This window comes from Erpetoichthys calabaricus, chromosome 3, assembly GCF_900747795.2.
Source record: "Erpetoichthys calabaricus chromosome 3, fErpCal1.3, whole genome shotgun sequence".
NCBI lineage: Eukaryota > Metazoa > Chordata > Cladistia > Polypteriformes > Polypteridae > Erpetoichthys > Erpetoichthys calabaricus.
In genome coordinates this window covers 266,156,775-266,180,400 of record NC_041396.2, presented here as the reverse complement: position 1 = coordinate 266,180,400, position 23,626 = coordinate 266,156,775, and the positions used below count along the sequence as shown (strand labels likewise).

The 23,626-nt window shown below is 38.4% G+C and overlaps 2 protein-coding genes across 5 annotated transcripts in view; one reads left to right on the top strand and one right to left on the bottom strand.

Annotated features, from left to right (window-relative positions):
- The window catches only part of LOC114648893 (eukaryotic translation initiation factor 4E type 2-like), a 93,149-nt gene extending 77,904 nt beyond the window's left edge, over nucleotides 1–15,245 (bottom strand). The window contains exon 1 of one of the 4 annotated variants that reach the window (XM_028798201.2): nucleotides 15,141–15,245. In XM_028798201.2, coding sequence (XP_028654034.2) covers nucleotides 15,141–15,181 — 41 coding nt within the window. In that variant the 5' untranslated portion in view covers nucleotides 15,182–15,245. Of the gene's footprint in view, nucleotides 1–14,725; nucleotides 14,877–15,140 lie in introns of those variants that run through there. The other 3 variants (XM_051924093.1, XM_051924094.1, XM_051924095.1) reach the window with 3 other exon arrangements.
- A 4,326-nt stretch (nucleotides 15,246–19,571) lies between these two features.
- Nucleotides 19,572–23,626, top strand: part of LOC114648891 (very-long-chain 3-oxoacyl-CoA reductase-like) — an 80,745-nt gene continuing 76,690 nt past the window's right edge. Inside the window, exon 1 of the mRNA XM_028798198.2 lies at nucleotides 19,572–19,794. Within this exon, the coding sequence (XP_028654031.1) occupies nucleotides 19,620–19,794 (175 nt within the window). The 5' untranslated portion in view covers nucleotides 19,572–19,619. The remainder of the gene's footprint in view (nucleotides 19,795–23,626) is intronic.

Sequence of the window (23,626 nt, the reverse complement as noted above, 5' to 3'; positions counted from 1 at the left end):
ATTACTGCAACACTGATAATTTTACACCTGCTAATGAACTGTAAAAACTATTTCAAAAACTACTGGAACAATATGTACAAGGTGTAACTGACGCCATGGATGAAATCACCGAGCCAGCTGCGCTTGAACTGGCTGCACACAAGCACACAGAGGTAAGCGCTGATGCTGGCAGGCTAGTCGAGTGCAGCGGCTGAATCCCAGAGACTGTGAGGATGCAGGGTGTCACGCTTGGGTCACAGAATTGCACAGAAACACAAGAGATTGCAGAGACAGGAACTTTATTGAAACACTTCAAACAAACATGTGTCTTTCAGAAATAAAACGAGCTCAGTATGCAGTTAGTTCTCGTTTAAAAGAATAGGCAAACATCATAGCGGAGCACAATGGGTGCAGGACCACCAACAGGAGCAGAGGATGTCTAGGGGAGGAGACAGAAACAAAGCAATCAGCCAAAAAGGACAGGTGCTGTTCAGGCTTTTAAGTAAGCGTAGCATCGTGCGAGAAGCATATCACGTGACAGAGCAGCCGCAAGTAAGCCCAGCAAGTAAGGGAACAATGTGAAGGTAGTCTATCAGCGTTTTTTTAAGAGGGTTTTTTTTGAGGAGTGTCGGTGTCTTCTAGGGGTGCGTTCAGCCCCCCTGCTCACAAGGGGCTGGCAGTGGTCATGAGCTGGCTGCTCAACGAATGGCACTGGGAAATGACTATAGCCGGTTGTGGCGGTTTAAGGGTTCAGAGGAACAAAACAGAAAACACAAGAACACTCAGCTGAAGATGCATCACAGTCAATCAGCAGCAAGGAGAAATGAATAACGCTGTAGCAGTCAGGTGCCGCTAAGATTCACACCATCGAGAAGACAGTGATTTATTTTTATGGTGGAGATTCCAGGGAAGCACACAGCCTTGGCCCGACCCGCATGCACTCACAAACAGAGACAAAAACAAAGCAAACCAGTAATCAAACAGCAAATAAAGAATGTAATGAAAACAAATGAAAACAACGATACCACCCCTGTTCCCCTTACGGCGTTTACACATTAAATACAACAAAGCACAAAGAAAACACACACAGTAAATCATGAAAAACATTCATGAAAAACGGCAACAGATGAAATGTAATGATGAAAATGGATAGTCCAGAGATCCGCACGTTGAATGGGAATGTAAAGATAGTCTTACTGCTAGTTCCTGAAATGGTGAAGACAGGTGGACAGGTTCAGGAGTGCTCCTTTCTTTGCAGGATGGCCATGAATCCACTTACAGTCCTCATGTACACAGGCAGAAGGCAGAAAATTCAGACACCAATCATGAAAAGATCCAGGACAAAACGAATAAGTACAGGTAACCCAACAGAAGGCAGACAGACAGGAACTTGAAACACAAATTACAAAAACTTTTTTTTTTTTGCTTTTGCTCACCGGACCCTTTTCTAAAAAATTAAAAAGCCATAAAAATTGCGGCAGATATTTGCGGTTTCTGCTAACAATTATTAGATGGGTTCTAAGGAAAAATCTGTGAATGACTGAGGCCGCGAACTCTGAACCGCGACTTTGTGGGGGTCTACTATATTCAGTTTTATCCTCTCAGTGATGTTCACATGGTAGAACAAACCTGCCACACCGTCTTTGAGTTGATGGCATTTACAGTGCATCCGGAAAGTATTTCATAGCGCATCACTTTTTCCACATTTTGTTATGTTACAGCCTTATTCCAAAATGGATTAAATTCTTTTTTTTCCTCAGAATTCTACACACAACACCCCATAATGACAACGTGAAAAATTTTTACTTGAGATTTTTGCAAATTTATTAAAAATAAAAAAATTGAGAAAGCACATGTACATAGGTATTCACAGCCTTTGCCATGAAGCTCAAAATTGAGCTCAGGTGCATCCTGTTTCCCCTGATCATCCTTGAGATGTTTCTACAGCTTAATTGGAGTACACCTTTGGTAAATTCAGTTGGTTGGACATGATTTGGAAAGGCACACACCTGTCTATATAAGGTCCCACAGTTGACAGTTCATGTCAGAGCACAAACCAAGCATGAAGTCAAAGGAATTGTCTGTAGACCTCCGAGACAGGATTGTCTCGAGGCACAAATCTGGGGAAGGTTACAGAAAAATTTCTGCTGCTTTGAAGGTCCCAATGAGCACAGTGGCCTCCATCATCTGCAAGTGGAAGAAGTTCGAAACCACCAGGACTCTTCCTAGAGCTGGCCCGCCAACTAAACTGAGCGATCGGGGGGAGAAGGGACTTAGTCAGGAAGGTGACCAAGAACCCGATGGTCACTCTGTCAGAGCTCCAGAGGTCCTCTGTGGAGAGAGAAGAACCTTCCAGAAGGTCAACCATCTCTGCAGCAATCCACCAATCAGGCCTGTATGGTAGAGTGGCCAGACGGAAGCCACTCCTTAGTAAAAGGCACATGGCAGCCCACCAGGAGTTTGCCAAAAGGCACCTGAAGGACTCTCAGACCATGAGAAAGAAAATTCTCTGGTCTGATGAGACAAAGATTGAACTCTTTGGTGTGAATGCCAGGCGTCACGTTTGGAGAAAACCAGGCACCGCTCATCACCAGGCCAACACCATCCCTACAGTGAAGCATGGTGGTGGCAGCATCATGCTGTGGGGATGTTTTTCAGCCACAGGAACTGGCAGACTAGTCAGGATAAAGGGAAAGATGACTGCAGCAATGTACAGAGACATCCTGGATGAAAACCTGCTCCAGAGCGCTCTTGACCTCAGACTGGGGAGACGGTTCATCTTTCAGCAGGACAACGACCCTAGGCACACAGCCAAGATATCAAAGGAGTGGCTTCAGGACAACTCTGTGAATGTCCTTAAGTGGCCCAGCCAGAGCCCAGACTTGAATCCGATTGAACATCTCTGGAGAGATCTTAAAATGGCTGTGCACCGACGCTTCCCATCCAACCTGATGCAGCTTGAGAGGTGCTGCAAAGAGGAATGGGCGAAACTGGCCAAGGATAGGTGTGCCAAGCTTGTGGCATCATATTCAAAAATACTTGAGGCTGTAATTGCTGCCAAAGGTGCATCGACAAAGTATTGAGCAAAGGCTGTGAATACTTATGTACATGTGATTTCTCAATTTTTTTATTTTTAATAAATTTGCAAAAACCTTTTACATGTTGTCATTATGGGGTGTTGTGTGTAGAATTCGGAGGAAAAAAAATAATTTAATCCAGTTTGGAATAAGGCTGTAACATAACAAAATGTGGAAAAAGTGATGCGCTGTGAATACTTTCCGGATGCACTGTATCTCCATTCTTTTCACAAGAGCAACACTCTGGCTGTTGCCTGCTCAGAACTGTTTGTTTTACCACCAATCAAAGATACAGTGTCCCGTGACCGCTATCAGACTGGACCAAAGGCAGGACCGACGCATTTACAAAACAAAAGATGCTGATGATAGAGGTGTGAAGGGATTTAAGGTGGGCCAGGATTATGAATTTTTTCATAGGCTTCAGGAATTCGTGTGTTAAGGAGGTTCACATGTGCTTATATGAACTTTTGATACCAGTTTTTCAAAAATCAGTGCACACTCAAGAAATTCCCAAAGACCTGAACTTTGGTCATTCTGATTAGATAAGTTTTTTTCCAAAGTAACTATTGGCCAGTAAGCTTAATATATACCATGGTTAAATGATATATTAAGGAAAAAGTTGATAGACATGGCAAGAATAAATGTATTACTGAACTGACAACCTAGGTTCAGGCAAGGGGATCATGTTTATTATGTTGAAATTCTACAAGGAAGACAAAAAAAAAAATATGATCAGAGAGATGCATATCTGATATTTCAGATCATTTCTAACTTCTCATGAAGTACCTTAAGCTAAAAGATGTGGGAATTTAAGTTGTAGTGTGTAGTGTGTAGGTGAATGCAACATTTGCTCGAATACCTGAAGTAAAGCATCACAGTGCAAGAAACCTTATCTGAACAACATTGTTTTACAGAACAACTATGGCAAGGACAGAAAATTTAGCCAAACAAGTTCACTATTCCTATTCATCTAGATCAGGGGTGGGTAATATCGGTCCTGGAGAGCCGCAGAGGCTGCAGGTTTTTGTTCCAGCCCAGTTTCGTAATGAGAAGTCAATTATTGCTGATAGATACTTTATTAATCCCAAGGAGAAATTCACATACTCCAGCAGCAGCATACTGATAAAGAAACAATATTAAAGAGTGATAATAATGCAGGTAAAACAGACAATAACTTTGTATAATGTTAACGTTTAACCCCCCCCCCCCCAGGTAGAATTGAAGAGTCGCATATTGTGGGGGGAGGAACAATCTACTCGGTCCATCAGTAGAGCAGGACATTGACAGCAGTCTGTCGATGAAGCGGCTCCTCTGTCTGGAGATGATACTGTTCAGTGGATGCAGTGGATTTTCCATGATTGACAGGAGCCTGCTTAGCGCCCGTCGCTCCGCCACAGATGTCAAACTGTCCAGCTCCATGCCTACAATAGAGCACTTATTAATTTATTATTTTTATTATTAAATTTATTATTAATTTTATTAGATGAAGCACTTATTGCTTAAATTACATTTTGATGCTTCATTTTAGTGGTCTCGCTTGTTAAGGATCTCCACCCTTAATTGCTTATTTCAATCTGAAACTGCTGCATTCAGTGTTTTAATGGCTCCATATTAGCAATAAGATGTAAAAGACAAAGCAGTCAGCAGTTCTCCAGTTAATGCTTTTCCAATTACATCTGTGTGTGTTCATCATGCACTGGTTGATTTAATAAAACACTTAATAGAAAAATGTGACAGACTGAAAATTATCCATTTTAGGCTTCAAATTATTTGGATGATATCCTCGAAAAGGAAAAAAAATCTACGATACAAGACCCTTACATTGCGCAGACTAACAAGCCATAAAATTAAATAAGGTCTGAGATTGACAAGGATTGTTTTCTATTTAAGCAATTTGGTTTTAAATGAAAACCCGTAGCCACTGCGGCTCTCCAGGACCGACACTGCCCATCCCTGGTCTAGATTATCCAAATTAAATTTGAGATTTTATGGCCCCTTGGCTCCTACCCTACATAGTAATTGAAGAGCTCAGTTCCAAAATCAGCTAAGTACAAAAGATACATTTTGGAGATAAATAGGAAAATCTGGGTCCGTAAGCAGATTTTGAAACTAAATCCCTAAAACTATAGCGCTACACTGTTGCAATTAGCAGGTAATGAAGCTCAAACATATTTTCGGCGCATGACCAACTGCATGAAAAGTCACAATCACGTGTTCACTAAATTTTACCAAAAGGTGTAATTAGCAGATTTTGGAACTCACATCTTCAATTTTTTCCATCTGTCCATGGAAAATTATGTGAAGAGAGACCATCGAACATTTGTGGGAAACGTCCCCCCTTTTCTAACTGTATCAACCACTAAAATAACATTAATACATTATTAATGTTTTCAAATTTATTATCTATTATAATTAGTAGAGACAATTTCCTAAAAAAGTATTTTCATGCACATAACTGATCCAAAAAACTACAGAATCTATGAATATTTTACAAGTTTTTGATCTTACTCAACATATAAAATTAGACCTGGTTATCTCCTGTCTGCTTAAACTTGATTTGACTCTGATAGAGGACATTGATATATTACATCATTGCTATATTTTCTTTAATGTAACAATGCCACTTACTAGAACTAAAAAAAGTGCATTTTAAGAGGCTTTTTCTAATATGTAATCAGACTTGCTCTACTCTAATACAACTAGCAATATAAATAAGGTCAACAATTTTAATGCAAAATTTAAGGTTGCGGAGGACATTTTTTGGTATTGTAGCTCCTAAAAAAACTGTGCAAAAAAATAAATAAATAAATAAATAAATATAAATTGATCGCAACTGTACTACCATGGAAGACAGAGGCAGTTTGGAAACTTGACAGAATGCCATAAGGCTGAATATAAATGGAGAGAAACTAATTAACAATGCACTAAGAAATACTGATTGTTTACATTAACAAACAAAATCATTTTAGTTTGAATTGCACATGGGCCTTTTCTCAGACTCTCTGCAAGCTTCTGTTGTCAGACAGAACTGTATTTAATAAAATTTTACAGAAGCTCGAAAAAAAAAAATAGATAAATAAAATGGCTTGGATAACAAAGAATTGTTACTGTCAAGAACAAGTGACCTGCTGGGATTGTGCCACAGGTTTATATTTAAAGGCATTAAAATTTGGAGAGAGAAGGGTCCACTATTGAACTGGCCGAAAGGAGACTTCAGTCCTTGTTTGAAGTCACCAGCATTAAGAATGATTCATCAAAAAGATACTGGGACAGAGTGAATGATGTCTGGTATTGAGTGAGGCAGGATGATGCCACTTACTTTCCCGGCACAAAAAATCTCCCATCTTTCTCCCACTTAGTCTGGCAAAGCCCATCCAGCATTATAATATCGTCTGAAATAAGCCACTACAAGTACTTAAGAAAAATAATCTTGATGTTTTAGTCTTGGTCAATTTTAGACCTCTAATCTGCATTTATACAAAGAATATTAGAAAATGTTTTTAATTAAAGTGAATATTTGGAAAAAAAAATATTCTGGAAACACTTCAGTCAGGCAGTCAGGTTTCAGATCAAATCATAGTACAGGTGCTGCACTGTTTAAAGAAGTCACTGACTTGAGTCTTAATGCAGATTCAAATAATCTATCAGTTCTTGTTCTATTAGACCTGAGTGCAGCATTTGTTTGACCACATCATTCGTGCTGACCGCCTTAAGACAGTGGGTTTGACTTTTTTCCAGTGTCGTGACCTGGTTATAATCTCCTATCACAAATTCTTTTGTCAGTTGTGGTGATTATTCGTCAGAAACCAGTGACAGATCTACAGTACTTCTTGAAAAAGAGCATTTCAATGTATCAATACACTGGGATAAATATCCCCCAAAAAAAGGAAATTAGCTGACCCGTGTTTTATTTTTTCTAGATATTTGATAATAATAATGTTGTAACATGTGGGCTATTTTTAGGCATTATTTTGACGAGAGCCAATTTATGCAAATGAAGGCTTAAGTGGAAGTACAAAAGCTTGAACAAGCTCAAAGACGACATGCTTATTAGCAAGTTGCACCCTTGGGTACCTGCAATACACTCTAATCTGTTGACATCTATTTATTCCTCATGATATGAGTAAAATACATACAAATTCAATATGGATTGGGGGATGTGGTTGCCCACCCTTGAATTGCTGATTTCACTTATATACAGTACACATACTTTGAACAACAGGGTGCATGACTGGGGCCTTTATTGGTTAAATACACGCAACACTGCAGAGAACTGTGGTGATTTCTTGGAGGTCATACAACGAAGTGCTGCTACACTTTAGTTCGCAAAGCAGAAACAACGAAGTACCAGTACAGCATACAAGCCCACTTCAAAGCAAGAGTACAGCACAAGCCAGGAGTGAAGACATAAAAATAAGCTATACGAAGATGTAATGTTCAAAACTCACAATACTGAACTATTCTTTAATCAATATATAAAATAAAACCTTGAGCTGCAAAAAAAAAAAAAAAGGGAAAAAATGTGAACTGTGAGTGCTAACACTGATTAACCTACCAGGGACAATGACACCTAAGTAAACAGCCAGAAATTAGAAAAACTGCACCTTTTTACTTTATTTAAAACTGTCTCCTGAAACTTTTAAACTCTTGACTCTATAATCCCATTCTAAACACACTGTATATTTTTAAGCAACTGCAGACTAATTTTAAATTCTGTACCTTTACTGACTTGAACTTTGCATCTTTTTAAGTCATCATTTTATAATATTAAACAGATTATTAATTTATTAGACTTGGGGTAATTAGGATCCAGACAGACTACAGCCTGAGAAAAGCAAACAGTGATTATTGTTGAAATTGTTAATTACATGTAAAGTTAGGCTTTTAAGTTTGGGGTACATGCTAGACAGATCAGGAGGGCTGGCAGAGCACAGCAAGAGGGACAAAAGCAAACAGAGCAGAGAAAGAGAAGAGCCCCAAAAAATTGACAAGGACATTTGCGGACTGTTTATTAATGTTGCTTTATAATATTAATTTTATACTGTTTGATTGGGTCAAGGTATATTATTATGAGCATGTGGTGTGAGTGATTGCCATATTCCTAAAGGGGTTATCAACTGAGAAGAGTGGGCTTGAATGGAAAGTAGCTCTGTGAACGGGCACCTACTTTGGTGACTGGCACAAGCGTACCTGAGGTCTGAACACAACCATTTGTTCTGCTTGTGCACAGCTAGTAAGTCTCATTGCTTGAGGCAGCCGTCCACATGCAGGTAAGACTGTACACTTGGGGCGCTATAAAGCAGATACCTAACACTAATATAAGCAATACAGTTAACAGTAACTACAGTGTAGGCAAACCAATACAATAAAACAAATATTTATAATATATTTAAGGTTTAATGATAAGAGCACCTGGTATGGGCAATTGCCACATTCCCACAAGTGTTAGCAGCTAAGGAAAAGATGTTCTTGAATAGTAGCATTGCTGTGAGTGGGCACCTGCTTTGGTGATGGGCACAAACTAAGCAAGTAAGTCTCTTTGCTTAAAGCAACTATGTATGTGTAGATAAGTTTGTACAAGTGGGGCGCTACGAAGCAAATAGAGTAAGGAATGAGTCAAAACCAATTCAATTTCTCAGTTTAATTTCATGAGAAATATTAGCTCTTTTTGAATTTAATGGCAGCAACAAGTCTCAAATAAGTTGGGGCAGGGGAAACAAGTGTGATACTAAAAAGCAGCTGGTGGAACATTTTGCAACTAATTAGGTTAATTGGCAACATGATTGGCTACAAAAAGAATCTTAAAGAGCCAGAGTCTCTCCGAAGATAGGCTGAGGTTCATCATCTGCAAAAAAAAAAAAAAAAAAAAAAAAAAAAAAATCTACAAATCTAATAAGACGTTTTTTATCAACGATCTTATTAGTGATAGAAAAATTGATTTCATTGCACTAAGTGAAAGTGGCTTATCTCAGATGGCGCGGCTGTTTTAATCGAATCTGCGCCTCTGGAATACAGATTTACTCGTGCGGACCGCCAAGGAAAGAAGGGTGGCGGTTTGGCAAACATTTACTCAAGCCGGTTAAAATGTAAAGATATCAGTTTTGGTAAATTTAAATCCTTTGAGTATCTTGCCATTGTTATTCATGGAGTTTCTCACATTCTAGTATTATCTGTGTATAGACCTCCTAAATTCAACGCATCTTTCTTTGAGGAATTCTCCGACTTAATGTCAATTTTAATTACGAACTACGACACGCTCTTAATAGTCGGCGACTTTAATTTTCATTTAGATAATCAGTGTGACTAAAAAGTAAAAGAATTCATGAACATCCTGGACTCTTGATTTGAGACAGCTCGTTAATCAGCCTACACATAAAGCAGATCATACGTTAGACTTAGTGATTACTAAAGGACTAAAAGTTGGTATAAAGTAGGTTATTGATATGGGTCTATCAGACCATTTTCTTCTTTTTAATTTAGAAATAATGTTAGAAAACACTCATGAGAAGCATTTTGTTAAAAAACGCTTCTTTGACTCAGCAGCAGCTTTAAAGCTTACATTCTAAACAATCAATCCGTTTATAGTGCCAACTATAATAGCGAGGATAATGTAAATAATAAGGTGGAAAGATTTAATACTAAAGTGAGAGCTGCTGTTGACATAGTTGCACCTGTAAAGACAGTTAAAAAATCTTCTAGCATTGTTATACCATGAAAGACCCAAAGAGTGTCTGATTTAAAGAGAACATGCCGTAGAGTTGAGCGTAAATGAAGACTAAACTATTCACCATGAAATATTAAAAGTCAAAATAACAGAATACAATAACACAGTCCGTCTTGAGAGGCGCTGCTATTTCTCTAAGATTATAAATAATGCTAGTAATCCCAGTCTTATTCTCGACAATTGACCGTTTGCTAAACCCAGGTAACTCAAAGGAATGCCTCCTAAGTACTTCCAGTAAAACTTGGTTTTTGCTGTATTTTTCAATCAAAAAATTAATGATATTAGAAATAACATAGTATATTTCCCCAACACTAAGGATCCTTCTAAACCCCAGTATTCCGTTGTAAAATTAAACTCACTAGGATAGATTTACCTGATTTACATAAAATAATTTCTCAACTGAAACCCTCCACCTGCCCCATTGACCCAATACCAACAAATTTTTCAAAGAAGTATCGGAAGTGCTAATTGATAATATTCTTGACATAGTAAATTCATCATTAGACACGGGGGTGTTCCCAGACTGTCTCAAGATTGCTGTAGTTAAACCCCTACTTAAGAAAAATAATCTTGACCCCTCTGCTCTTGAAAATTTTAGACCCATCTCTAACCTGCCTTTCTTAAGTAAAATTTTAGAGGAGGCAGTCATTATGCAGTTAAATGACCAACTCAATAAACATGCTATTCTTGATAAATTTCAGTCAGGTTTTAGAACAAATCACAGCACAGATACTGCACTCGTTAAAGTAGTAAATGACTTGCGGGTAAATGCAGACAGAGGCCATTTATCTGTTCTCATCCTATTAGATCTGAGTGCTGCATTTGACACCACTGATCATAATATTCTTAGAAATCGCCTTAGTCAATGGGTGGGCCTCTCTGGCAGCGTCTTAAATTGGTTTGAATCCTACCTGGCAGGGAGAAAATTCTTTGTTAGTTGTGGTAATTACAACTCAAGGACACAAGATATCCTATATCATGGTTCACAAGGCTCTATCGTGGGTCCGCTGCTCTTCTCAATCTACATGCTTCTGTTAGGTCAGATTATCTCAGGGCACAACGTGAGCTACCACAGCTATGCTGATGACACACAGCTGTATTTATCAATAGCACCTGATGACCCCGATTCTATTGATTCACTAACACAATGTCTGACTTGTATTTCAGAATGGAGGAATAGTAACTTTCTCAAGCTAAATAAAGAGAAAACTGAAATCTTAGTGATTGGCAATAATAGATACATTGAGGCTATTAGAAATAAACTGGATATATTAGGATTAAAAGTCAAGACGGAGGTAAAAAGCTTAGGGGTACCTGTCTGTTGACTAATCTGAATTTTAAATTGCATATTAATTAGATCACCAGGACAGCATTTTTCACTTAAGAAACATAGCAAAAGTTAGACCTCTTATATCATTGAAAGATGCGGAGAAATTAGTTCACGCGTTTGTTTTCAGTCGACTAGATTACTGTAACGCAGTCCTCTCAGGAATACCCAAAAAAAACAAATCGTTTGCAACTAGTGCAGAATGCAGCTGCTAGAATCCTAACAAGGAAAAGAAAATCCAAGCACATTTCTCCAGTTTTGATGTCACTACACTGGTTACTCGTGTCATTCAGGATTGACTTTAAAATTCTGCTTATGGTTTATAAAGCCTTAAATAATCTTGCCCCATCTTATATATCGGAATGTCTGACATCTTCTATTCCAAATCGTAATCTCAGATCCTCAAATGAGTGTCTCCTTAGAATTCCGAGAGCAAAACTTAAGTGGTGAGGCGGCCTTCTGCTGTTATGCACCTAAAATCTGGAATAGCCTGCCAATAGGAATTCGCCAGGCTAATACAGTGGAGTACTTCAAAAAACTGCTGAAAACACATTATTTTAACATGGCCTTCTCATAATTTCACTGAAATTTAATCCTGATACTCTGTATATCCAATTCATTATAATAACTATCCATGGTAGCTCTAAAATCTGTACCAACCCCTATTCTCTCTTCTGTTTCTTTTTCCGGTGTCCTTTTGGTGGTGGCAAAAGTCACCACCATCTACTCAAAGCACCATGATATTCCAACAGTGAAGAATTAAAAGCCAGAAGTCTGCATATCTATCATCATCAAGTCCTTCCGTTAGAACCCTAATTACAAAGAGAACTATTTCATTTATGTTAGGTAGAATGCCCAGAGGAGACTGGACGGTCTTGTGGCCTGGAACCCCAGCAGATTTTATTTTTTTCTCCATTTTTTTGTTTTTTCTGTCCACCCTGGCCATCAGACCTTACTCTTTATGTTAATGTTGTCTTATTTTAATTTATGTTATTTTTTTTTTTATTTACTGTTCTTCATTATGTAAAGCACTTTGAGCTACTTTTTTGTATGAAAATGTGCTATACAAATAAATTACTATTATTATTATTACAAATTGTGGAACAATTTCAGAATAATGCTCCTCAATGTAAAATTGTGAAGACTTTGTATATCTCATCATCTACATCATCCAAAGATTTGAGAATCTGAAAAAATCTGTGTGCACACAATATAACACAATATTGGATGCCCATGATCTTCAGGCACTCTGGTGGCACTGCTTTAAAAACAGGCATGATTCTGTCCTGAAAATCACCGCATGGACTCAGGAACACTTCCAGAAATCATTGTCTATGAACACAGTTCCTTGTGCCATGCACAAATGCAGTTTAAAGCTCTAACATGCAAAGAAGAGGCCACATGTGAAATGATCCAGAAACACCAGTCTTCTCTGGTCTAAAGCCAACTTAAAATGAACTGAGGCAAAATGGAAAATTGTTCTGTGGTCAGACAAATCAAAATTTGACACTTTGGAAAACAGATTGTGTCCTCCAGCTTATCAGTTCTCATTTCAAAAGCGTGCATTACTGCCTATACAATGGGGAGCTTGCACATCTGGAAAGGCACCATCAATGCTGAAAGGTATATAAAGGTTTTAGTGCAACATATGATCCCATCCAGATGTGGTATTTTTCAGGAAGGCCCTGCATATGTATATTGCCTTGCTAAACTGCATACTCATCTATTAGAACAGTCTTTGGCTTTGTAGTACAAGAGTCTAGGTGCTGAAATAGCCTGCCTACAGTCCAGAACTTTCACCAATTGAAAACACGAAACGAAAATGACGACCCAGGACTGTAGAGGAGCTAGAATCATATCAGATAAGGGAAAACATTACTTTCTCAAAAGTTCAGAAACTGGTCTCCTTAGGTCCCAGATGTTTACAGAGTGTTAAAAGAACAGGGGATGCTACATAGTGGTAAACATGGCCCTGTCCCAACTTTGTACCTTTTTAAGAAAATAAGGTTATTTTGAATTTGATAGCAGCAATGTGTCTCATTTTCCCAGTTTAAACATTTGGTGTTTCCATGTTCTACTGTGAATAAGATATTGGTTTGAGACTTGCAAATTATTGCATTCTGTTTTTATTTACATTCTACACAGTGTCCCTTTTTTTTGGAATTACGGATGTACTTCTGATACATTTAATTAACTGAGGACCCTCGTCTTAGGAAATTTCATGACCAAAGCTAGGTAACACAGCTAGTAAAAATACACTAGTACAGTACATCTGGTTTACTTGAAAGGGGAGGTCTCCTTTCCTGCATCTCCCTAATCTTTAAGAGTACCATATAGAACAAGAACCAATATTTAACAGAATTGTAGATTTAACAACCAAACCACTGCTCAGCGAGCACTCTTAATTTCAGCTGATAAGAATGTATCCTCCAAGCATGATTACAATTGCTGCTAACAGAACACTTATTTGGTTTAATTTCAGACTCAGGACTTATTCACTCAGTTATTCTTTCATAAGGTGGTTCTAATTAATGGAATTAAAATGACAATCAAACCAGCAGCTAACATAAGCAAGTTGATATAGGTTTATCACGAAGTATCTGTATTAAGACATTTGGAAAGAAAGGAGAGGAAAAAAGTGAACATTCGATAAATACCAAGATATTCTGATCCACAAAATACTTATTTTCAAAATAATTTGTTTTCAGAACGTCTACAATAACGAAGGAAACGTCTGACGTGGCAGGATGAGAACAGAAAAAATGGTAACTAACGTTTGGAACAAGAAACTGCAGCCACACTGGCTCTTCGGGAATCAAGTACAACTTCTCCGGCCTAACCTAGAATGCAATTAATTAGATCCACATGAATAAATTGCGTTTTAACAGGTTTGTAAAAACCGGCCCGTCGTTCCTACTGTAAACAATCACAAGTTGAAGTACAATCACGTTATATTCAACAGTTCACATTGTGATTTCCTGCAAAAACTACAAACGGTATCGATTAGGAGTACGTTTACAAATGGGCACTGCAGTACAATGTAAACCATTGTTAATGTAGACTAAGGTCCACGTAACGGTTCATTTAAGCCTTGAATTGCAAACTAGCATCTGAATGACACATTACCTGATATTTCACCATTAAACAACTTAATGAAAAGGGCTAAAATAAACACCTGGCAACTATTGGCTCTGCATTTTGGAAAATTACCATTTCTTTAACTCACAGATGTAAACCTACCTCAGATGCCATGGCTCCACATAAAATCTGACTAGGACATTACGTTTAAAAAAAAAAAAAAAAAGGTTCTGTGGTACTCATAGCACTATTCATAAAATTTAAAAGCCGTCCTTTAAGGAATAGTGCAAGTTTCATAAAACACCACGATTCCCGTGTATACATGTAAAAATCCACATGTACGTTACTTCCATGGGTGATTTAATACGGCAACAAATTTCGAAATCAGAATCACAATGCTGTCGCTTTCTCGCGTGCCGCACAAGTAAAATGACAAATGTGGGTCCTTGTCAAACTTCATGAATTTTACGGTCATTCTCGTTTTAAAACATACTGGTTCGCCGATATTAAATAACGGTAAGCAATAGTTTTCATACTTACTGGTCAAACTTATTCATTGCCTGCTCTCTTTGTTTAAATGAGGAGAAGAGAATAAACTTAGCTGCAAACTTAAATTTATATAAGCAAACGGAAAAAATTCAGGCCGGCAAATGTGACTAGCTACACAACCGCCAATGCGCATGTGCACTGTCGTAGTACTGCAAGCCACGAGGGACAAGCTGAACTAACGCCATGAAAAAAAAAAAACGACTTCTCAGATTTCTTTTCAGAATTATGCCTACTCTGACTGCAACCGAAATAAACAGGTCTTATTTCATTACGTTTTACAGTCACACAGTAGTGCATTACTAAGCCCTGCTGTTTTTTTTACTTATCCAGCATTCTGGGTCTCCCTACATGTTCCATTCGGAAGGGAATGGTTTTACACCAGCAGGTGAAGTAAATCCGTTATTACCAGAGGATCTCCGTATTTTTAGTCCAGTCCAACTCGCTCATTCTAGTAACTTTTATGGACAGCGTGTTCACGTTTCAGTTGAGTTTACGGAGCCTTTATACTGCCTCCTGGTGTGAAATCAATCCCATCCGAATGGGGCTACTAATTACAAAGGTCCTCTGTTAATAATTACTTCACGGTTTCTCCCACCCCCTGGTGTAAAACCAATCAAATCCAAATAGTGTTTTAAATTAACAGTCCCCACGTAGGTCAGCGGACCTTATGATGGACTGCCAGGCTGCCCGCAGCTAATTCAAGCTTTACACAATCATGAGAGTTCTTGGACACCGGTGACCACGAGTGGGGTTTTATTTTATTTTTACTGTACAGAAATAAACGTCTGTTGTTATAAACTAAGTAAATAGGAATATAAGTAGGAAATTTAGCATATTTGACAACTAACATATAAGCTAGATAGGTTGTCATATGACGTTTAAACTATGTTTCCAATATAAATTTGCACATTAAGACGAATAATTACCATTTAAGAAAGAGTTGTTATATAAGATGGATAATTGACCTTTACACTATACGTTTGCTATAAAAGGGCAAAAAACATACATTTGAATAAAAAAGATATATTTATTTATTTTTTCCCATCTTCTTAAGAAGAAAGGGAAGGGCGCCACACATAGTCCACCTTTTATACTGAATCTAAAGATTAAAACAACCTGATAAAGTAATTTTTAGAAACTTCGAAGAATAATAATAACCAGCATTCTTACCGGGAAAACTTGCCGAGGTAAATGTTAGCTTGACGATTAAAATATAAATTGTATTAACATCGCAACAAAAGTATAAAATCACATTTTTCAACATTATGTACACGGCCATTCGTTTTCTCCCAAAATGTCATTGTAAGTATGAATAATGTCTCTCAAAACGCAATAGACATTGAAATTGGCGCAACATACACACAAAATCGACATCGATGAATAGCATATTTATCTATATTGAATACTCTGATTTTACAATTGTGGACTTTTACTAAGAAGTGAATACCCAGAGCCGGCGCAGCCATTAGGGCGAGTAGGAATTCGCCCATTGCTCATATCATAAATGGGGAGAAAAACCCATCCGCACGGGTTAGCTACCGACCGGTCTGTTGGCACAGTAATTAGCTTGGCCAAATGGCGCAAAATAACCTAGCACCGGCACTGTGAATATTTGCTACTTGATATGTGAGTCTGTAGCCCCAGAATACAGAAATCGTGCGTCTAAGACGAAAATTGAAGTGTCTGAGAATGAGTAAAAACGCAAAATATGTGTTGCTTTGAAAGACACATTAGGCATTTATCTAGTTTTGTTTTAGCTTCTGCATGTTAGATTTAATGGTATACGTCAATTATTATTATTATTTTTTTAATTATATATAAACAAAAAATACAAACGTTGTGAATAAATTCACATTTATTGAAAAGCGATTATTGTTGAAAGCGATTTTACATTTAAAATTAAGAAGGACGTTTTAGACAAAAAAGACGGGCTGCAAAATCTGTGATCATTATAATCAGTAATTGCGTAGCTGTAGCGGGTATCACAAATCACAAGATATTTATTCGCTTCCTTCTGAATCTATACCGATATCTGTCCATACCCCATCCAGCTCCAGACATCCATTAAGTCCCGTAAATTAGCTCGTACTGAGAAATACATACTCTAGCATTTATGGTTCTTCTACTTTCCGTAAGGGTAACTTTTTATTTAACTAGTATGCTGTGCGTTTTATAAACATATAAGCTTATAAAATCTCTATACAGCACTTGTGTTGTATGGCGAAGTGTACCAGCATTTTTTGGTTCTTCCACATTTATGTTTTTGCGTAAAATGATAGTTGATACCAGTGCTGTATTATCCGACTTGTAGGACAGTGTTACGAAGTTATGTGTTTCCCCGGATTAGGGGAGGCGCGCTAGTCCTTGCGTGACGTTTTGATTTGCCAACAGTTGGCAAACCCATAGATAATGTACATGCGCTTCCGCTTGCGGTTATTTATTGCTCACCGTCGTCATAAACCCACACAAGGTCGTTATAAAGACAAAAGGACAAATCAGTAAAACAACGTACAGTATTTTGACGAGTCTTCCCTGACCATCAGTATGGGCTGCTTATAACTGCGGACCAAGTGAGTAGACAGCTGATGAAGCTACACATAGGAAAAGCCACAGGCCCAGATGGAGTCAGTCTTCAGGTTGTTAAGGCCTGTGCTGACCAACTTTGTGGTGTCCTCTGTCACCTATTCAGTCAGTCCCTATAAGGCTCCAGAAAGTGACACTGCTGTGGGAAACTTGCTAAAGTGTTCCTAATTCAAAGTAGACTGGTGCCTCTTCACCTAATGACTACAGACCCTAATGAAGACCTTTGGGAGACTGGTCCTAGACCATATCAGTCCTTTGGTGGTAGACCACATGGACCCACTGCAATTTGCCTATTGGACAAAGATTGTAGTGGAGAATGCAATTATCTGTCTTCTCCACAAAGCTTATTCTCACCAAGACAAAGCTGGCAGCACTGTGAGGATGATGTTTTTTTTTTTTGTATTTCTCCAGTGCCTTCAATACCATCCAGCTTTCCCTGTTAATGGTTAAACTCAGAGATATGTAGGTGGATGAGCCTATGGTGTCATGGAAAATGGACTTTCTTTTTAGTAGACTGCAGTTTGTGAAGCAGACCGTCTTTCTGATATTGATGTGAGCAACACTGGAGCACCACAAGGACAGTCTTGTCTTCTTTTCTTTTTACTATACACACCTTAGACAATAAATACAACACTGGGTCATGTCTCTTGCAGACATTCTCAGATGATTCTGCACTTATGGGGTGTAGTGACTAGGGGGATAAGACAGAGTATAGGAGTCAGGTGGAGAATGTTGTTTCTTGATGCATAAAGAATTGTCTGTTATTTAACATCAGCAAAATCGAGGAACTAGTTATTGACTTTCACCACACCATAGAGCATCTAAGTCCAGTCAATATTCAGGGAATGGAGGTGCTGTACTTCTAAAAGTACTTGGGAGAGGCTTCATCAATGACAGAATGGACTTATTCTCGTAACACAGAGGATCTATATGAGAAAGGGTAGAGGTGGCCATTTTTTCGTAGGAGACTGCATTCCTTTAATGTGGGTAGTGACATCCTTTACCTGTACGTCTTCTTTAACTTTGTGATGACTAGTGAGATTTTCTATGTGGTTTTGTGCTGGGCAGATGAAATCACTTCATAGAGAGTCCCACCAAATCAACAAGCTAATTAAAAGGACGGCCTTAGTTATGCCCCCAGGTGGTGAAGGAAAGAAAAAAACAAAAACAAAACCAAGTGCCATTATTAACAAATCTGAACATCCTCTCTCTGAAACACTAACACTAAGGATTTTCAGCCAATGAATTATTCAGCAGAAGGGTGACAGGAAACACTACTGGGGCTCCTGCAGCAATACCTCTGCATAATGCCACACAGGACTGTTAACTGCCAAGTCAGAAGTTTTTCTTTCTTGTTTAATTTTCTTCCTTTTTAGTCATTCTTGTATGTGCTCAGAATTGTGTGTGTGTATTTATTGATTTGTTAAGTTATTTAACGAGCTTCTGTAGAAAGCCAAATTCCCACCTGTATGGGGACAAATATTCTACATATCTAACATATATCAACTTTTATTATATACGTGCTCCATTGCTCTGAAAATGGTTACCTTAACTAGTTGTACTGCTCTACTGGGAATCGATTTTTAAAAGTTATTTCTTATAGCATTATTAATAAATACCTTTTGGTTACTTCCTTAATGCGTTTATTCTGGTAGGAATCATACTACCAAGTAAAACCGTGTTTTGAATCAGATTACCTTATTAACAATTAAAATCAGATGAATCGATCTATGTTCTTTTTAAAGTGTCCAGTTGATCACATTTTGTAATTTCTCTGTTTCCCTTTCTAGTATTTGCAAAATATACACAGGATTAACACAATTGTCCACATTTTTTACGCTTGTAGGCGGTGTTCTGCCACTGACGCTGTGCACTCTGTCATTTCATTCTGTAACAATTGGGGTAACAGACTCTGTTGGAGAGAGTGTGGGTGTGTTGATTAAAACTATTCTGCTATGGACTGGCGTCTTGGTTTGCTTCTATAACTGAATTTTATGATTGGTTTCATTATAATATGTTGATTAAAATCGAAGCTGCAGATCCAGAAATATTCCAGTTTCATTTGACGATTGTAATGGAGAATTATGTTCTTTACCTGCATATTATTTGTTCAATATTTCAAAATAGTTTCACAAAACGTTTTTACAATAGGTCTCAAATATGATCCAATCGTAAGTGGAGCTTCAAATCTTCATCGCGTCATATGCCAACGTCACGTGTCTGATTCTAACCTAGTACTTAATCTTCTTACACTGAGACGACTCCTTTAGTCATTGCTGAGTTTCAGCTTTGGACGCTGAGAATGACTGTTTTAGATATGAATGGGGATATGCTTTTGTACGTCTTTGCTGGACTTGGAGTTTTCAGCTTCATGGTGGGAGCCGTCCAGCTGATTTGGAATATCTGGCGTGGCTTTCTTTCTTATATAATGCCGTGGTTTTGGAAGACCGATCTGAAGTCCTTTGGAGAGTGGGCAGGTACTGTGCAATATTCCAGTATCTCTAGAAAAAAGAACTTGATTTCAAACACGCATTCAGGACTGATTTATTTTCACAATGTGACGAATACTAACATTTTTTCAGTACATATTAAATTTGTCTCGTTTATTAGAAGTTGCACGCGTTCCGTCCCTCTTAGCAGCCCTTCAGTACCGAATGAAACGCATTTTCCAAGAAAAGCTTGCTCAGTTGTAAATTAAATCCATGAAAACCTAGGACTGCGTTAAACACATTGATCGCACTAAAGTTTACTCACTGAATTTGCAAGTAAATAATCTCTCTCTCTGTTTCCTGTCCCACGCTAACTTCGCCAACTGCCATGTGGGTATAATAGAGTGTGCTTTTAGCGAACCACACACTAAATGTTTGAGAAATAACCATTTACATTACCTTCGTTTCTTAACTAAAACTTATATTCAAGTTCAGTCCCGGCCTCACGCAGCACAAAGTCATTACAAAAATAACCGTAATTTATTTAAAGCATTTCATATTAAAAGACATGCCAAAATGTCACGTTTGCATCCTGAGGATTTCCTGAGTTGCCTCGAAAGCTTGCATATTGTAATCTTTTTAGTTAGCCAATAAAAGGTGTCATTTTGCTTGGCTTGTCTCTACATTCATAATGGCTAACACGGTACAACACCCTAGTACTACTGATACCTTTCATAAAATTCAAGCAGATAAGTTAATTAAACACAACGTTTCACTAGTTAAGTTAGTTGTATTCAGCAATGGTACTTTTTGTTTTTTATATTTTATGGTGCTACAACGATTAATAGTAATTGGACTTTGGCTGCATTGATCGTGTTAAATTAAGGCTAAAACTAAGTTCAAAGTTTACAGTTTAGCTCCAAAAGGTTTTCTATTTGTTTACAGTTTAACCCCAAAATGTTGTATTTTTGTATTCTAAGTAATAGATGAACTTGCGAACAAGAAACCTTGAGATTTGAGTGTTTCTCAAGTTTTATATATAAAGAAACATATATACTCATAGTTTAGGTGTTGTATATGTTATGTAATAAATAAGATATATTCCAAAATATGTTAATAAGGAGGGAGAATATTTATTTGTACCCTATAAATTGTAACCACTGTGTTTTAAATAATTATCACACTGTCCAAAGTAATTTCAGGATGCTACTAAGCAGGGTATGGTAGCACAGTGGATAGTACTGCTGTTTCAGGACTTCAGCATTTGAAATCCACACCTGGCTGTTGTTCTTGCAAAGTCCACATATTCACCCTACATATGTGCAGATTTTCCTCCTATTTGCCATATATGTGCATTTTAGGCTAATGGGTGAGTCTAAATTATTCCCAGTATGGGTGTGGTTATGGCCCTGGTATCGAATTCCAGGGCTCTTTTCTACCCTGTGCCCAGTGCTGTTGGGACAGGTTCTGACCCCTGTTTGACCCTGAATATAATTAAGCAGGCTTAAGACTACTGTATTGTGATATGCAGCACTGGCTTTGGGTTAGTGCCAGCAAGAAGACCCATTGTGGAACATAAGCCCACAATAAAGCTCCCCAGGATGTCATTGAATGGTAGACTTGTTGCTAGAATGTGGAGAGAGAAGGGGGGGGGGGGGGGTATTAAAACAGTAGAAAAAGTTTGACAAGGACAAGCCTTTCAGTCTAACAAACCTTGCCGATCCTATCCTCCTCATTTCGACAAAGTAACATCAAATTGAGCTTTGTCGAAAGCATTGTCTTTATCCTCTTCTACATGCTCTAACTACCAAAGAGAGAGAGAGGGTGAGGGAGAGGGCAAGGTAGAGAGAGAAGCTCACAATCATAAACTGGTGGTTGGGACACCTGTTTCTTCAGATGACTGGCAGTTATGCCATGGAATTTATTGAAACAATGTTAGCCTGGTCTGCACCAAGAGCTTGGTTATTCTGCAGCCTACTTGTCTTTGGGAAAGAGAGCTTGAATAAACCTCAGTTTCAGTTTGAAAAATTCTCACCTTTTACATTTATACTATTCACATTGATACTCTGTCTTGTACCAATGAAAATTCTAATCAGATAGTTGTTATTGAAATTTAAATTTGTTATTTCTCTTTTAGGAAATGACTGCTTGCTTGCTATTGTTCTTTTTTCATTTACTAGAAAGGCAAGCAAATATAGATCACTTAAGTATAAGAGTAGTAAAAGTAGGATTACAGTTGTGTGTACGTGAAACACAGAGTTTATTCTTGTATTATTATTTATTTATTAATTATTGTATTATTTATTTGTGTTATATGACTTCTTATTATTGTATTATCTCTTGCTTTCTTGTCTTATTATTATTATTATTATTAAAGTGTGGTTGAGTGTCTGCAGTGGGTTGGCACCCTGCCCAGGATTGGTTCCTGCCTTGTGCCCTGTGTTGGCTGGGATTGGCTCCAGCAGACCCCCGTGACCCTGTGTTCGGATTCAGCGGGTTGGAAAATGGATGGTTGAGTGTAGCACGTAGACAACATCCATCCATCCATCATTCAACCCGCTATATCCTAACTACAGGGTCACGGGTGTCTGCTGGAGCCAATCCCAGCCAGCACAGGGCAGGTAACAAACCCCGGGCAGGGCGCCAGCCCACACACACACCAAGCACACACTACAGACAATTTAAGATCGCCAATTCACCTAACCTGCATGTCTTTGGACTGTGGGAGGAAACCGGAGCACCCGGAGGAAACCCACGCAGACACGGGGAGAACATGCAAACTCCATGCAGGGAGGACCCGGGAAGTGAACCCAGGTCTCCTAACTGCGAGGCAGCAGCGCTACCCACTGTGCCACTGTGTCGCCCAAGTAGACTACAAGAATGTGTAAATAATAAAGGCCAGCAATTTGAGCACTGGCAAAATTGTACCTAAATGTACAGTGCCATTGTGACATTCTTTTAAGTAAATAAAGTTAATAATGCTATTGTAATAATCAAGACTGCATGCCTTTTTTCATACAAGCAACTGTAAACCTAAGTATGTGCTGATCAGCCAAAACATTAAAAGCACTAACAGGTGAAGTGAATGTCATTGATCATCTCATTACAGTGGCACCTGTCAAAGGGTGGGACAGATTAGGCATCAAGTGAACGGTAAGTTCTGGAAGGTGATGTGTTGAAAGCAGGAAAAATGAGCAAGCGTAAGGATCGGAGTGAGTTTGACAAGGGCCAAATTGTGATGGCTAGACCACTGGGTCAGAGCATCTCCAAAACTGCAGGTCATGTGGGGTGTTCCTGACAGGCAGTGGTTGGTAGGAAGGACAACCTTTGAACCGGTGATAGGGTCTTAAAGGAGAGTTGGAACAGATAGTGTTATTACACCCTCTGAGGTACTATTTGGACAATATTCAAGTGATGATGACAAGAAAACTGCAATTAACAAATGAAATGAGACAGAGCATTGCTACTGTTAGAATGTGGGCCTTTCATTGAGACAAACTGAAAAAAAAGTCAAAGTATAAATACAGTGGTGACCTACACAATTCAAAGGCAATTGAAAACTGGAAGAAACTCTAACAGGAAGAGATCAGGTAGACCCAAAGTCAACATCCAATCTGAGGACAAGTTTCTGAGGGTCACCAGCTTGTGTGATGGGCACCTCACAACACAAAAGCTTCAGGCACAGCTTAACAGTGGTCAAAAAAAGCAAGTCTCAGTTTCTACTGTGAAGAGGAGACTTTGTGCTGCAGGTTTGGCAGGCCAGGTGGCAGTAAGAAAGCTTTTGACCGGTAGTGTCATTTTTGTGCTGCAGGTAAGGCCAAAGTTATTTTTGTGCAAGAACAAGATAACGAATTTACAAAGTAGGTGTAAGATTTATTTT